Source organism: Chelonia mydas, chromosome 14 (genome assembly GCF_015237465.2).
Source record: "Chelonia mydas isolate rCheMyd1 chromosome 14, rCheMyd1.pri.v2, whole genome shotgun sequence".
NCBI lineage: Eukaryota > Metazoa > Chordata > Testudines > Cheloniidae > Chelonia > Chelonia mydas.
This window is the reverse complement of record NC_051254.2, coordinates 32,079,750-32,097,182: the sequence shown is the minus strand read 5'-3', so window position 1 is coordinate 32,097,182 and position 17,433 is coordinate 32,079,750. Positions and strand designations below refer to the sequence as shown.

The following is a 17,433-nucleotide window of genomic DNA, read 5'->3' as shown; positions in this document are numbered from 1 at the left end:
GGGCAGTTTAGGTTGGACATTAGGAAAAACTTCTGAATTGTCAGGGTAGTTAAGCACTGGAATAAATTGTCTAGAGAATCCCTATGAATTGTGGAATCCCTATCTTTGGAGATTTTTAAGAGCAGGTTAGACAAACACTGTCAGGGATGGTCTAGATAATACCCTTTTAACAAAGTTAAAATAATTTTCTAACCTCAGATCAAGTTCGGTGGTTGCTTCAGATATTGATGGAATATACAAGGTCTTTGGGAGAGGAAGAGTTATTTTGTATGTTTGCAAACTCCCTTATGATTAGTTCTCCACAGAATGTTTACATCCTTTCTGAGGTCATGTGAAAAAGTCACACATGAGCTACTTTCTGAGGAACAGTTTATGATCCCGTGGGTGGCTGAACTTTCTGTTCAGCTCACAGTTGCTATCATGCATTACATTTGTTCTTGTTCACATTTGCTTGTACTAACAGAAGAAACTTCCAGTATGGGCAGGCTGTTCCCATAACTGCTTCTGCATGTGGCCTCTTACAGCTCTTTCTGAAGGACGAGCATTTGGTGAGGATTACCATACACTCGAGACTGAAACAGTCAGGTTTATTCATTCAAACCTTTCTTTGAACCAAAAGCAAGGCCCTGCATGTTACAATTACCATAAAAGCAATGAATGACAGATATACAGAAAAAGATATTGCCCAATTACCTTTTCTTGGGGACGTAGTCACTGTCGATTTTTCCTACAAGGGTCTGACTATTCCCTTACACTCTAGCATATTTATACCTTTACATGTTATCTGACCGTCCAATCATAGAATCATAGAATCATAGAATATCAGGGTTGGAAGGGACCTCAGGAGGTCATCTAGTCCAACCCCCTGCTCAAAGCAGGACCAATCCCCAATTAAATCATCCCAGCCAGGGCTTTGTCAAGCCTGACCTTAAAAACTTCTAAGGAAGGAGATTCTACCACCTCCCTAGGTAACGCATTCCAGTGTTTCACCACCCTCCTAGTGAAAAAGTTTTTCCTAATATCCAACCTAAACCTCCCCCACTGCAACTTGAGACCATTACTCCTCGTTCTGTCATCAGCTACCACTGAGAACAGTCTAGAGCCATCCTCTTTGGAACCCCCTTTCAGGTAGTTGAAAGCAGCTATCAAATCCCCCCTCATTCTTCTCTTCTGCAGACTAAACAATCCCAGTTCCCTCAGTCTCTCCTCATAAGCCATGTGTTCCAGTCCCCTAATCATTTTTGTTGCCCTTCGCTGGACTCTCTCCAATTTATCCACATCCTTCTTGTAGTGTGGGGCCCAAAACTGGACACAGTACTCCAGATGAGGCCTCACCAATGTCGAATAGAGGGGGACGATCACGTCCCTCGATCTGCTCGCTATGCCCCTGCTTATACATCCCAAAATGCCATTGGCCTTCTTGGCAACAAGGGCACACTGCTGACTCATATCCAGCTTCTCGTCCACTGTCACCCCTAGGTCCTTTTCCGCAGAACTGCTGCCTAGCCATTCGGTCCCTAGTCTGTAGCGGTGCATTGGGTTCTTCCGTCCTAAGTGCAGGACCCTGCACTTATCCTTATTGAGCCTCATCAGATTTCTTTTGGCCCAACATTAAGCACTGTGTCCAACATTAAGCATTAATCAACATTAAGCGTTGTGTCTTACCTTACCCATAGTATATACATGTGCAGGCTTCAGTTTACAAAACTTTTTCTGTCCAGGCTACTTTCATGTCATCGTGTTCCTTTTCCAATTGGTTTATTTATTTGGATTGTACCACTCAAATATAGGGACTTTTCTGTTTTTCACAATACAGGGACTTTTTGGCAATACCTTTTATGTATTGTACTGATTAACTTCCTTTTATCTATGTCCTTCAACACAGTACAAAACACCTTTGTCTTACCCAGCTGCTGTAAGCATTCTTTAAACAAGTCTCTCCCCATGGACGAATTTCGCAAGCAACACTCATGTCAAACAAAGACTTGGCTGAAGCCAGTGAGCTTAGCATAAGTATTACCCTGGCCTGTCCACATTTATTCACCAGATTAGACCCATGTGTAGGACTCTTCCAACACCAGGCACTGGTCACTGTTACAGATGCTTTCCTTAGACTCCAACAACAGGGTGCAAACTGGTGACAAATGCAATGTTGATATTTCTCCACCACAATGTGAGCAAAGACTTATTAATTCATATCATACAGGTCATCAACTCACTATATCAATTGTAGATTTCTATCAACCTATGTCTTTGGTCCTGTGTCCCATGCTGAGATGAGGAATCGAATTCACCCAGTGCACTACTGAAGACCTTCTTAAGTGATACTGTGAGGGTTAGGTGTAAGGTAAGTACTTCTCTGCACAGGACGATTTTCACCCTAAGGCGTATGGAATCTGCCCACTGGCTCTGAACTGGAACAAGTCACAATTTCTGTATTCTAGCCACAAACACACATGCTCTCATCTTTGCAGCTCATTTACATTTAGGAGCTCTGACCTATCATTTAGAATGGGGTGTCCATGTTGCCAAGCCTAGCGATGTTATCATGAATCTTTCACGGAGGTGAGGGCCATAAAGTCACAGATCCTGATTCTCTTCTCACATGTATTATACTATTATGGGGAGTAGTTTCTGCTTTAGGGGCCAGTCCTGCCTCAATTAAGTCCATGCCAAAGTGGACTGGTATTGTCAAATGTGCCTAAAGGAATTTAGGTGCCCAAATTTCATTAATTTAAATTGGAGTTGGAAACCTAACTCCCTTAGTCGCCTTTGAAAATCCCAGCCTAAATCTCTGGAAGGGGAAGGGAGATCAGGTGCATAATTTCAGCAATTATTTTACCCCTGACTTAAATTTTATTCAGTCCTTAGCCCAGCAAATTCCCATTGTATTTACCGGGATGATGCCTGATATTGCTCAGTAATTTTCACACCCATGTGGATGGCAAATGCTCTGAGCAATTCAGGATTTCATGAGCACAATGACAGCCCGGTGGAACTGGATAGCTAAGCACTAGGGCTGAGATCCTCAAAGGTATAAAGGTGCTAAAGAGACAAACAGGTGCCTAGCAGGATCTTCAAAAGCACCTTGGTGTCTAACTTCCATTGAAGTCCCTAGAATTCAAACTATACTACATTCAAGCACACTAGGGAGCCTTAGGGTAAAATTTCCTAAAGCACCTAGGTGACTTAGGAGCTTAAGTCTCATTGGCTCTTTAGTCAATTAGCTGCACTTGAAAATTTAACTGTCAATCCTATTTTCAAAAGTGATTTAGGGCCAGATTAGTTGAGATATTTAGGCACCTAGTGGGATTTTGAAAAGCACCTTGGTACCTAAACCATTGATTTCAATGGATGTTAGGCAACTAGAAGGTTTGAAAATTCCACTAGGTGCCTAAATACTTTTAAAAATCTGGCCCTAGGGCTTGTCTATACAGAGAAGACGCAGCAACTTAACTTCAATATGTTTATTTAGTCCACTGCAACTTTTGTGGACTCTTAGGTTGAAAACTGGTTATATCAGTTCAGTTTGCACCTGGAAATTGATATACATGCGGTTTAAACCAATATAATATCCACACACAAAGTTGCACTGTTTTAGCTAAATTGGTATAAAATCACACCTTTCATTATGTCAGTACAACTTTTTGTGTAGACTAGAGGCAGATATTTCAAAAGCACCAAAGTGTCTTAGAACCAGATTTTCAAAGGTTATTAGGTGTCTAGTGGGATTTTCAAAGGCCTAGGCCCCTAAATCCCATTGAATTCAATTGGAGTTATGTGCTTAACCTGCGTAGGTACTTCTGAAATTCCCACTAGGTGCCTATCTGCCTATCTTCAGACGTCTGAATGTCTCTAGCCTCTGGTGCTTTATACTTCTGTATCTTAGACCACCTATTAGGTTGCCTAAATGTGGACGTAGTTGCCTAACTTTGGGCAGCCACTTAGGGCCAGATTTTTAAAAGTATTTAGTCACCTAGTGAGATTATTAAAAGGACATAGGCACCTAATATCCACAGAAATCAATGAGTTGTAGGTTCCGAGGTGCTTCTGGAAATTTCAATAGGCACCTAAATACCTTGAGAAATCTGGCCTTTTGTCTTTTACAAACGGAGAAACTGAGGAACAAAGAACTTAAACAATTTCACAGTGGTCCATCAGCAAGTCAATGGAGACACAGAACCAAGGTCTCCTAACTTCCAGTGCTCTTCTTTAAACAAGGACACCGTCCTTACTAAGCCAGGGGGTTGGCACATTCTTGAGAAGACAGTGAAATTCTGTTGAGACCAAATCCCAAGAGTACTCCTGAGGAATATAAATTAGTCTTATTTCTTGGACCTGTTGAGTTGCCATACATAAACGAAGCAGGTAAGGGAAAAAGACAGCATGGTGATGACAAAATGGTAATGCAATGAGATTCTAATCAATATAGAAATTTATGCAATAAGTAGGAAGATTTTGTGTATGAAACCTTTAAATGTTTGATTTATAGCTGGAGGAAAAAATATGGTTCGCAATGCATTTTTTTTCTCAGAATCCAATAATGTGTGAAGGGGGTCTGTTCCGGCTAGTTCTGTCAGCAAAAGCTAATAAGTTAGGCCCACTAGAGAGAGAGAGAGAGAGAGAGAGAGAGAGAGAGAGAGGATCCCAGAAATATACTTTAAACCACTTGTATTAAGACATATTTTTTGTATACTTGGTAATGTGACCTACTGGGCCATATCTGGTTGGAAGGAATAGGTTTCCCAGTGAGTAATTGGTTCATCTGTAACATACTTCCTTCTCTCTCACTTACTTTCTCACTTTCTAAATTTCACTCATCTTTTTCAACTCTTGAATGCACAAGAGAAAATAACTATATGATAGATCTGTGGAACTTGCTGCTGCTGTAATTTATTGAGTCGCATAGATAAGAATGTAAAAATGGATTGGATATTTCTCTTAGAGGTAGACTTAGGTTTTCATAGCCACAAATGCCACATGGATGCCCGCTCCTCATTCATTTTCACGGGCATTTGTTTGTTTAAGAACCAGATTTTTAAAGGTTTTTAGGCACCTAATGAGATTTTTAGAAGCATCTAGTCACCTAAAAATCCTTGATTGCAATGGGTATTAGACACCTAGCTGCTTTGAAAAATCCCAGAACGCACCTAAAAGCCTTTAAGAATTTGTCCCATAATCCCTTAGGCAGCTTTTGAAATCTCAGCTGTAGCCTGGTCTGGTAGATGGGAAATAAGGAGTTGGAGTTTGTCCCAGCTCTGTCACTCATTTACTGTGTGAAAGTCAGAGTAACTGTCTGTGCCTCAGTTTCCCCATCTGTAAATAAATGAAATAATACCACTCACCCACCTTGGTAAAATGGTTTGAAATCTACAGGTGAAAAAGCACCATGAATTTCTTCCCAAATCTACTAGAGTGAATGAATAGAATAACTTTGACTTCCTCTGTCATTGGATCAGGCCCTCTGTAACTATGAAGTTTAGGGTATTAGAAGGCAGGAGATCCTGGTCTCTGTTCCGGGCTTTTCCCCTGACTTCCGATGCATCCATAAGCAAGATCCTTTACCCCTCTGCCCTAATTTCTCCTCATATGGCAGAGGATTGATAATGATTAATTATTTACTAAAGAGGAGCATTGGGTCCATTCCAAACATCACTGAAGTTATGGCTACAAAGGGAGTTCTTTTCAACCTGTTGTAGAATAAAATAGCTTATGACTGGATAGTGATTTGAAGATGTAAAGAGGTTTATAAATACAAGTATTATTATCTTTGCCAGACTAGCTCAGATTAGCATAAGGAGGATAAGAGTCTGTGGGAATCAGGCATTTACATTCCACTGAATCACAATGAGATTTGAATTTTTAATTTCTTTGAACTCCTTTGAAAATCCCATTGCACAGTGACAATCAATCGTTTATCCTTCAGGGCAAAGTCTTATTTCTGTCTCAGCTGAGCATGGAATGTACCTCTAAGGTCCGGCACCGCAAAATCAGGTACATTTATTTTGGTTTATAATTTCTTCTTTTGCAAAAATGGGAACAATGACCCTGACTCCGGTTGTAAAATGCGTTGAGATCTACTGATGAAAAGAATTGCACAAAAGCTAGGGATTATACTTAATGAGCATTGTCAATTAAGCACTGTCTGGTACATAATTCTGTATGAAATTCTTGTCCTGTTCTCACTTGTATGTTAATATGTCATGGATAGGCTTGGCAGCATTTTATTTTTATTATTTATAATTTTGATGGGTACTGTCAATGTTTATTTTTAAGCATTTTCTCCACTTTTTATTTATTTCAGTGTTCATAGTTGTACAAAATTATGGGGGTGGGGCGTGGGAGACTGTCAGACAAATGATAGTTAACACTGAGATTCAAAAAGTGAAAGGTCTATAAACCATTAAAACACAAATTGTCAACATCACGTGTTAAACTATAGAAAGTAAATATCCTTAATTCAACAGATCATACCTGTTTTTACTGTTCATTCACTAATCCATTTGTAAGCCGAATTCAAAAGTCTAAATCACTGGATTTTGACTCTAATAAGTTCTCCCGCAGTATTTTTCTTACTTTGCCTATCTGTAAATTTTGAGTTTTATCGATGGAAATACATTTTCATCAGTTTGTGTGTGTGTGTGTGTGGTGAAATCGACATTTACCAACATTCACCAATACAAATCTAATCCTTCCAAGCCTAGTCATGACGTCTGTTGCTTGGTTGTTAGAATTTGATCCTGGGCAAAATGTAAAATCAGTTTTAATGTTCGATACAAAGGGGGAGATTATCAAAGGATTTTCAATGGTAGTTGGGCCACAGAATTGCCCTCTTTGCCTCTGAAAATCTTCACCAAAGACAAAAATCATGGTCCTGGACTCAGAAGAAGACACATAAATAACCCCAGTGTTCCAAAGGTGTGTATTGGGAAGGGTAGCTGAGTTCTGAAATGAACTGGAGAATGGAAAATGAGGGAGGATCTAGGAGAAAAGATTAGGAGTTCAAGTTTGGCAATGTTGTGCTGGAACTAGAGATTATGATTCTCTGCCTTGGAATATACCAATGTAAAATGTTCATCGTAGAGCCTTTGAGGAACAAAGACAAGTCCTGCCTGCCGCAGAGCACAGCAGAGATTCATGAAGGAGAAAATAGCAGAGGACAAGACCGACCCATTTACCTTAATATTAGAAGAAAGGAAATTTTCAGATAACTGGGATATTTTTCTTCCTATTCTTCTTCATGCTAAATTCCGTAGATCTGTTAAAATGGGATTTGCATATCAGTGATTCTCCAGAGTGCAAGTCAAGATCATCCCTTAAATATGGACATCCAGAATCAAGGGAAATTCTACATGCCGTGTGTCCATAACCTAATGGAGTTCAATGGGTATTGGGTACCAAACTCTCTTAGGCCCCTTTGAAAATCCCAGCTAACAGCATGGAGGGACTTTTGACAAGGAATAGCACTGGCTGAAGATTGAATGAACAATTAGTAGATCAAAAGTGCCATCAACATTTCAAATGTCAATGGGAAAAATAATGAAATGATCATGATCCCCTTCCCTTCCCTTGCCCTGTTTCTTGACAAACTCTAGTTGTAAGTCGTAGCTGATTGAGGCTTAGGGAGATAGGGGAGGTGGTAATAATTATTCAGGCACTAGGATTCTGACTTGAACATTCAAGGAACATCCAATAATGCATTTTAACTGTTTAACTCCATGAGCATCTCTTGTGACCTACAGAATTCAAGACTGGGGTAGAGATGGAAAACTGATTTGGTGTGTTGGTTTTTACCCTCTGAGTCCTGGATTTCCCTATTGCTGCTATTTGCATACAGAAGGAAGCGTCCACTCCCATGGATGATGAGATTGTTTCTCATCAGGAGGACTGAGAAGAACAGAATTCAATACAAAGTATCATTTGTTTCTCCAGATGTTAGAAAATCTGTGGACCAAATGAATTTGGTCACTGTGTGGGGTGGGGTAAAATTTTCAACAGCAGCTAAGGGCCAGATTTTTAAAGGTATTTAGGCACCTAGTGGGATTTTCAAAAGCATCTAGGTGGCTAAAACCCACTCAAATCCACTAGTACCTCAGGAGGATGTTAAACAGAAGCTACTAAGGTTAGACATTTTAAAATCAGCAGATCCAGATAACCTGCATCCAGGAGTTTTAAAAATGCTAGCTGAGGAGCTCACAGGGCCTTTACTGTTGAAACGCTGCAAGAAAGCTAATGCTGTGCCAATATTGAAAAAGGGTAAGTGGGAGGACCAAGGTAATTATAGGCCTGTCAGCCTGATAGGCCTATCAGGCAAGAGAATGGAGTGGCTGATTGTGAGGTTATTGACATAAGCTGGGACCATATAGATCATTGTTGCAACCAAAGTCCTGTAGTGGCACCAAATCTTGTATAAAGGGAGTCAAATAAGGTGTCAAAGACAAGGTTATGGTTTGCTGGGTCTGATTGTGCTGTCTATTTGTGTGTATTATTTTTGTAGTTAAAGTTATGAATATTGGCTCTGTACTGTCTGTATTTCAAACTTATGCTACGCTTCTCCGTGACACCCCAGACAAGTTGGTGTCAGCTCTGCCTAGCCTGCTTGATGGCCCATTAAGGACCATCCGCTATACAATTGACCCATTGAGAGAAGGCAGACACGCCTTGGGACTCAGCAAGGTGTGCAGGGACCTGCCTATGGACAGAACTCTGAGGTGTTTCCAGGCCAGGCGTTGGACAGCTTGTCTTGGCACAAAGAAAGAAAGACTACATGGCAAGAGACTATAAAAAGCTGCTGCAGCTCCTCCATCTTGTCTTCAGTCCTGCTTCTTACCTCTGGAGGGACTTTGCTACACTGAAGCTCTGAACCAAGGACTGAAAGACCCCTCCCAGCTGTGGATGTCCTCCAGAGACTTGATTTGAACCTGCAGTTTATTCTCTCACTGCTGCAAGCCTGAACCAAGAACTTTTCCATCACTGTATGTCATTGATTCCATTGAACCAATTCTAGCTCTCATCTATATCTTTTCTTTTTATGAATAAACCTTTAGATTTTAGATTCTAAAGGATTGGCAACAGTGTGATTTGTGGGTCAGATCTGATTTGTATATTGACCTGGGTCTGGGGCTTGGTCCTTTGGGATCGAGAGAACCTTTTTTCTTTTACTGGGGTATTGGTTTTCATCACCATTTGTCCTCATAACGTGTGGCACTGGTGGTGATACTGGGAAACTGGGGTGTCTAAGGGAATTGCTTGTGTGACTTGTGGTTAGCCAGTGGGGTAAAAGCAAAGTTTTCTCTGTCTGTCTGGTTTGGTTTGCCTTGGTGTGCACAGAAACCCCAGCCTTGAGCTGTAACTGCCCTGCTTGAAGCAATTTGTCCTGAATGGGCACTCTCCGTTGGGTCCCGCCAGAACCAGCATCGTTACACTGATAAGGGACTCAATTAATAAAGAAATAAAGTAATATAATTAATGTCATTTAACATGGGTTTATGGTAAATAGATCCTGTCAAACTAACTTGGTATCATTTTTGATGACATTATGATTGTGATTGATAAAGGCAATAGTGTTGATATAATAGACTTCTCTATGGCATTTGACTTGGTACTGCCTGACGTTTTGACTAAACAACTAGAAGGATACAAAAATAACTTGGCACACAATACATGGACTAAAAGCTGGCTAACTGTTAGGCCTCAAAATGTAATTGTAAAAGGGAATTGTCATGGAACAGGTATGTTTCCAGTGGGGTCCAAGAGGGTTCTGTTCATATCCTAACGCTATTAAACATTTTTTAATGACATGGAAGATGACATAAACTCATCACTGATAAAGTTTGCAAATGACACAAAAATGAGGAAGTAGTTAATAATGAAGAGGACAGGGTTACAGAGCGATATGGATCACTTAGTAAGCTGGGCGCAAGCAAACAATATGATTTTACTATGGCTAAATGTGAATGTCTACATCTAGGAACAAAGCATGTAGGACATACTTGCAGGATGGGGAACTCTATTGTGGGAAACAGTGATTCTGAAAAAGATTTGGCGGTCATGGTGGATAATCAGCTGAACATGAGCTCCCAGTGTGATGCTGTGCCAAAAGGACTAATGCAATTCTTGGATGCATAAACAAGAAAAAGACTATGTCCAGTTCTCGTGTCAACAATTCAAAAAGGATGTTGATCAATTGGAGAGGGTTCAGAGAAGAGCCATGAGAATGATTAAAAGTTTAGGAAGCACGCCTTATAGTGATAGACTCAAGGAGCTCAATCTATTTAGCTTAACAAAAAGAAGGTTAATGGGTGAATTAACCACAGTCTATAAATTCCTTCATGATCTCTTCAGTCTAGCATAGAAAGGGATAACACCATACAATGGCTGGAAGTTTAAGCTAGGCAAAATCAGACTGGAAATAAGGCGTACAGTGAGAGTAATTAACTTTTGGAGCAATTTACTAACGGTCATGGTGGATCCTCCATCACTGAGAATTTTTCAATCAAGATTGGATGTTTTTCTAAAAGATCTGCTCTACAAATTATTTTGGAGAAGGCCTATGTCCTGTGTTATACAGAAGGTCAGACTAGATGATCACAATGGTCCCTTCTGGCTTTGGAATCTATGAATCAATGAAATCAATGAGTTTAGGTGCCTTGGTGTTTTTGAAAATCCCACTACATGCCTAAATACCATTTAAAATCTGGCCCTGGGTGACTTGAGAGCCTACATCCAATTTTCAAAAGAGCTTTAATCTTTCAGAGCCAGATTTTCAAAAGTATGAAGATGTCTAAAGCTTCAGATAGATGCTTAGTGGGATTTTCAAAAACACCTAACCAGATTAGGTGCCTAACCTGCTTAAGCATTTTTGTCAGTCAGCACCGTTGACATCTAAACACTTTTGAAACTCTAGCTCTTAGGCTCCTAAGCAACTTACATGATTTTGTAATGGGATTTAGGCTTCTATATCATTTAGGCACTCTCATAAATATAAAGGGAAGGGTAACCACCTTTCTGTATACAGTGCTATAAAATCCCTCTTGGACAGAGGCAAAACCCTTTCACCTGTAAAGGGCTAAGAAGTTAAGATAACCTCACTGGCACCTGACCAAAATGACCAATGAGGAGACAAGATACTTTCAAAGCTGGAGGGGGAGGAACAAAGAGTCTGTCTGTCTGTCTGTGTGATGCTTTTGCTGGGAACAGATCAGGAATGCAGCTCAGAACTCCTGTAAAAAGTTAGTCAGTAATCTAGCTAGAAATGCGTTAGATTTCCTTTTGTTTAATGGCTGGTAAAATAGGCTGTGCTGAATGGACTGTATATTCCTGTTTTTGTGTCTTTTTGTAACTTAAGGTTTTGCCTGGAGGGATGCTCTATGTTTTGAATCTGATTACCCTGTAAGGTATGTACCATCCTGATTTTACAGAGGTGATTCTTTTACCTTTTCTTTCATTAAAATTCTTCTTTTAAGAACCTGATTGCTTTTTCTTTGTTCTTAAGATCCAAGGGTTTGGGTCTGTGTTCACATGTACAAATTGGTGAGGATTTTGATCAAGCCTTTCCCAGGAAAGGGGGTGTAGGGCTTGGTGGGATACTTTGGGGGAAGACGTCTCCAAGTGGGCTCTTTCCCTGTTCTTTGTGTAACACTCTTGGTGGTGGCAGCATACGGTTCAAGGACAAGGCAAAGTTTGTACCTTGGGGAATTTTTTAACCTAAGCTGGTAAGAATAAGCTTAGGGGGGTCTTTCATGCAGGTCCCCACATCTGTATCCTGAAGTTCAGAGTCAGGAAGGAACCTTGACAGGCACCCTTGAAAATTGTACCTGTGATGTCTAACAATCCATGTAACAAAGCTTCTCCTGAATTATGATCTCTTGTATCTTGACAGATGGAGCCTGTGACTGGAATAGAGAAGGAAAATCGCTCCAGGATACAGGAATTTATCCTTCTGGGCTTCCCCCGTAGTCAATATTGCAGATCTCTCTTTTTGTGGTGTTTACCATGATGTATGTCCTGACAGTTGCAGGAAATGTTGCCATCATAGTCCTAGTGAGGGCCAGCCATCAACTCCGCACCACCATGTACTTCTTCCTTTGCAACCTCTCCTTGCTGGAGATATGATACACCACAGCCTGTGTCCCCAAGACCATTGCGATTTTCCTGGGGAAAAGCAGAACCATCCCCTTTAGTAGCTGCATCCTGCAGATGTACTTCATTTTCTCCCTGGGCTGCACAGAATATTTCCTCTTGTCTGCCATGGCTTATGACTGCTATCTGGCTATTTGCTACCCATTGCACTATAGCACCATCATGAACAGCACCTTGTCTGCTCAGCTGGCCCTTGGCTCCTGGGTGTGTAGTTTCCTGGCTATTCCTATCCCAGAATCTCTGATAGTTAGGTTGTCCTTCTGTGGCACTAATGTCATTACTCGTTTCTCCTACAGCATAGATTCCTTAATCATTCTCTCCTGCACAGACACCTATGTGATTGAGATGGCAGCTTTTATCATCTCGATCATCGTCATCCTGGGATTATGTTCAATAACTCTGGTCTCCTACATTTACACCCTCTCCACCATACTGAGAATCCCCATCAGCCCAAGGCCAGCAAAAGGCCTTTTCCACTTGCTCTGCCCATCTCACTCTTGTGATTATATGGTACAGCTCCACCATCTTCCTGTATGTCAGGCCTTCCAAACAGAATGCCTTGGACATGAACAAGACTGTCAACACTTTGAATACTATTGTAACTCCGCTGTTAAACCTCTTCATTGACAGTTTGAGAAACAAAGAGGTGAAGGAGGCTTTATGGAAGGTATTCAGTGGGACATGAAGTTGTTTTTGAATGGCTTAGATGTTACTGGGTCTCATTCTCAGCCTGTGCTCATGTTCCCTTTGGTAGTAACCGTCCTTGTTGTTGTTCTTTTAATCCTGGTTCCAGTTTTACATTTACAACTTTTGTATTTGGGTAAAATGTTCAGAAGTGCCTAAGGGCCAGATTTGCAAAGGAATTTAGGTACCTAAAGATTCAGATAGGCCCCTAAACACCATGAAAGATGTGGTTTCTAGGATCCTAATTTTTATTGAAAATCTACTGGACATGAGCTCCTAAGGGCCATATTTTCGAAGATATTTAGGTGTCTAAAGACTCAGATATTTTTTTAGTGGGCTTTTCAAAAGCACTTCAGCAGATGAGGCACCAAAATCCCATTGAATTCAGTGGTAGCTACAAGTACTTTTGAAAATCTGTCCCTTAAAATCTCTCGAGAGGTCTCATCAACAGCCCATTGGCATCAATGAACATCTTGCAACTGAATTAAATGGCCTTTCGATCGGGCCCTATGTGGACATTACTTTTAGCAATTCACATTTAGGCCCCCATCCTGAGATCCTTACTCAAGTGCTAAATTGTATTATTTTGAGTCGTCCAGTTGACTCTAATGGGACTACTCACACTAGGAAAGAAAGCTTGTGCATAAAGCGTGTGCAGGATCAAGACCTTAGTGACTCAGAAGTTTGTCCTAAGTTTAAATTTGTAGCAACTCCAGAGTTTTCATTATCTGTGATGTATGACTGGTTGGCCAACTCACACGACATTGTGTCTGTTCCCTGGTTCAATAGCTGAAAAATTATTAAACAGCAGACTAAAGAACAACATGCAGGAAATAAAGAATGATGAACAACCATGGTGGATTTTTTTTTTAATTAGTGAAGAATTTCAAAAAATCAAACTTATTTCCCTTTTTAAGGGTTCTAAGTTTGGGGGTCCTACATGTTGGTAAATAGAAACAATTCAATAATGTTTTTTTATAAAGTTTTCCATTTAAATGTTGTCAAAAATTGAAATGAAAAATTTAATTAAAAAAAGAAAAAAAATTCACTAAATCAACAGTTCTTTACAAAAATTTTCATTTTTGAAAATGGTCATTTTTCAACAAAAAGGAATTACAAGGGAGAAGTTCAATTAATGGTGATCAATATGTTTTCACAGAATGTTTTTTATCAAATGAACTTGATCTAACTGTGACATTTCTGATTGTTAAAGGCAATGGTGTTGACGTAGTAGACTTGCATTTTTCTAAAGGTTTGATTCAGGGTAACATCACACTATTTAAAAATAAAACTACACAAAAACAATAGTAAATTGATTAAAAACTGGCTAACTGATAGCTCTCAAAACATAACTCTTGATGGGAACTGTTCATTTTAATGGGTGATAGACGCCTAGATGCTTTTGAGAATCCCACTAGGTTTCTAAATACCTTTACATATCTTGCCCTTGATGCCTGACTTATTTGTATTTTTGTATATTTGTATCTAGACCAGTCTTATCATCAGAGTGTAAATAAACTTTAACTTTTACCTTTGTATCCCCCTACCTTTTGGAAAGTGTTTTACTTATTAAGGCTGGGGATTTCAAAGGAGGTAAAGATGTAGGCTGGATTTACCAAAGGAACCTGAGAGAGTTTTAATAGAATTTTTGCACCTAGGTCTCTTTGGCATCTTTGCAAGTCCCAGCCATAATTAGAGCTGGTTGGAATTTTCATTGTAGAGGAAATTCCAATAGTTTGAAATTGGTTTTTATCCCAAATCTGGATGCAAATTTAAAACGTGCTGATACAGACTAATACGGCTACCACTCAAACTTGTATTTAGCTGTGACATTCTGAACACCTTTCCCAGACCCAAAGAAGAGCTCTGTGTAAGCTTGGAAATTTGTCTCTCCCAACAACAGAAATTGGGCCAATACAAGATTTTACTTCACCCATTGCTCGGAAAACCCCATCAAGGAGATGACATATGGGCACGCCCAATAAATGAGAAAACACTGACAACACTGTCTACCCAAACACTCAGCATCTCCCCAGGCAGAGGAACCAGAATGGAGATGGGGGGAGGGCAGGGGGCCATGGCCCCATCACTTTTAAAAGTGGGAGGGCTATGTTTACTGGCCTTAAGGGTGAGCGATGGTGGGGAGGGGGCAGAGAGGAGCAAGCGTGGGGAAGGGCCTTGAGGGGAAGAGGCAGCACGAGGGTGGGGCCTCGGGGGAAGAGGCCATGTGGGGGTGGGGCCTTGGTTCAGGTGTCGGTGGCCCCCCCACTTCTAGGGAGCTTCCAGCGCTCCTGTCCCCAGGCACTCCCACCTCATAAAGAAACAAATCAATCCACCAGTAAAAAAAAAAACAAAAAACCCCCTAAAATAAAATTTAAAAAATCTGAGAAAGAAGCAAGAACCAAACAACTGCACTGATACCACAATCATATTTTTTACCCTGAGGGGAAGAACAAAAAAAGGAATGGAGTCTCTGGCTCCTCAGGGTCTACTAGGGGCTTTGCTATGGCTCCTGATTTTATGTGGAAGGTGCTCAGATAGCATGGTGATGGGTACAGTGTGGAATCCTACGATAGATAGATAGATTAGATTAGATAGAACGAAGTCCTGCAAGTCCTTCTTACATGGGATTATGGCTGGCACCTGACACAGGGTAGGACTCTGCACTTAAATAGGTCCCCTGTCTCTTTGTCATGTGCTAAAATTAAGACTTCCAGACCCACCAGCCATGCTCCCCCTCTCCCCCCCCATCACTTCCAGACTCCCTATACAGCAAAAGACTTGTTCCATGCAGCAGGGCCTGTAGGTGAAAGGCAACAAAAGTCAAAGGCCCCAGACTTCAGTCTTGATTTGTCTGAGTGATAGTCCTTCAGCAAAGTAACAGGCACCTTTCTCAGGTAGGAGGAGAGCTGCCATGAACAAAGAGCGATAGACGGCTATTGAGCAAGCCCAGACTTCTGCAGTCACCATGTCAATATTTACCCAGATAGCAGAAGACAGAGTTCATGATCTGATGCTGTCATATCCCACTCTGTCACACCAGCAAACAGAAACCCAAAAGCCGTCATACCCCAAGCAAAGTTTTGACCCCCAAAAAGGAGAAGAACCAGAGACTCCATGAAGTCCACTGGGTACTTTCTCATGGCTACTGATTTTATGCGGAAGGTTCTCAGATAACATGGTGAGGGGTGGCAGTATAAAAGCATGAGATAGATAGATAGATTTTCATCTTACTTATACTGGTGTAAACCTGGAAGAACTCCACTGACTTAGTGGAGTTAGTGTGGATTTACCACTATACATACAGCATTTTGCATAAAAAAATCACACACCATATTCTGCTGGGGACAGTAATGTCATCAGCTGATTGTATTTGCTAAAAAAACACAGATAAAACCATGTTCATCAGAGAAACGCAGACATTTTATTCTTGTTGAATAACCTCCACCCAGTCAGTTTCCTCAGGGAAGCTTTGATTTCATTGTTCCTTATGCTGTAGATGATCGGATTCATCACTGGCGGCAGCACGGAATAGAGAACAGCCGCCACGAGATCCAGAGCTGACGGAGAGCTGGAGATGGGTTTCATGTGAGCAAAGACAACAGTGGAAAGAAACATGGAAATTACAATGAGGTGAGGAAGACATGTGGAGAAGGTTTTATGTCGGCTCTGCTCAGAGGGGATTCTCAATACCGTGGTGAAGATCTGAACATATGTCACAATTATAAAAACAAAGCAACTTAGGGTTAAACACACACCAAATTCAATAACCCCAACCTCACTGAGGTACGAGTTAGAGCAGGCGAGCTTGAGTAGCTGGGGGATTTCACAGAAGAACTGATCCACCATGTTGCCTCCACAGAAGGTTATCAAAAACGTGTTCCCGGTATGCAATGAAGAATAGAGAATTACACTGATCCAGGCACTGGCTGCCATTTGGACACAAGCTGTCCTGTTCATTATAGTCTCATAGTTTAGTGGTTTGCAGATGGCGACGTATCGATCGTACGCCATGATGGTGAGTAAGGCGAAGTCGGCTCCAGCAAAGAAGATGAGGAAAAAGACTTGGGTGACACATCCAGCATAGGAAATGGACCTGGTGTTCATAAGAGAATTGGCCATAGATTTGGGGATGGTGACAGAGATGGAGCCGAGGTCTAGGATGGACAAACTCATCAGGAAGAAGTACATGGGGGTGTGAAGGTGGTGGTCAAGAGCTATGGCTATGATGATGAGAAGATTCCCTGTCAGGGCTGCCAGGTAAAGCACTAGAAACACCATGAAGTGCAAAATCTGCAGCTCTCGAACATCAGAGAATCCCAGGAGAAGGAACTCGGTTACGGTGGTTTGGTTGGACATTTTCTTTCTTAGTTCATCGTGTGATGGCTGTGGAGGGAAGGACAAGAGCAATGGTCAGGGTTCTAGTGAGAGAGGGAATGACTGATTCCCCTCTCCATGATATCTCATGGTGTGAATGTCAAAGGTGCACAGCACTTGTCACTTCCATTGACTGGAGTAGTGAGGACTCCTCACCGCTCACAACCAGAGCACTACTCTGGTGCGTTATCACAGGAGTGTAAATTGGCATCGCTCCCTTAAAGTCACTGG

At 41.1% G+C, this 17,433-nt stretch overlaps 2 protein-coding genes and 1 pseudogene across 3 annotated transcripts in view; 1 reads left to right on the top strand and 2 right to left on the bottom strand.

Moving 5' to 3' along the window:
* LOC102945825 (zinc finger protein 436) overlaps nucleotides 1-17,433 on the bottom strand; it is a 1,196,575-nt gene that overhangs the window by 746,318 nt on the left and 432,824 nt on the right. The gene's annotated exons all lie outside the window — the stretch shown is intronic.
* On the top strand, nucleotides 11,980-12,826 carry LOC102932942 (annotated as a pseudogene).
* On the bottom strand, nucleotides 16,231-17,199 carry LOC119567498 (olfactory receptor 14A16-like). The gene has a single exon (XM_037913633.2). The coding sequence runs from the start codon at nucleotides 17,182-17,184 to the stop codon at nucleotides 16,231-16,233; it is 954 nt and encodes a 317-aa protein (XP_037769561.1). The 5' UTR covers nucleotides 17,185-17,199.

Coding starts and splice junctions, on each gene's coding strand:
- LOC119567498 (XM_037913633.2), bottom strand. CDS start 17,184: ATGTCCAACCAAACCACCGTAACCGAGTTCCTTCTCCTGGGATTCTCT.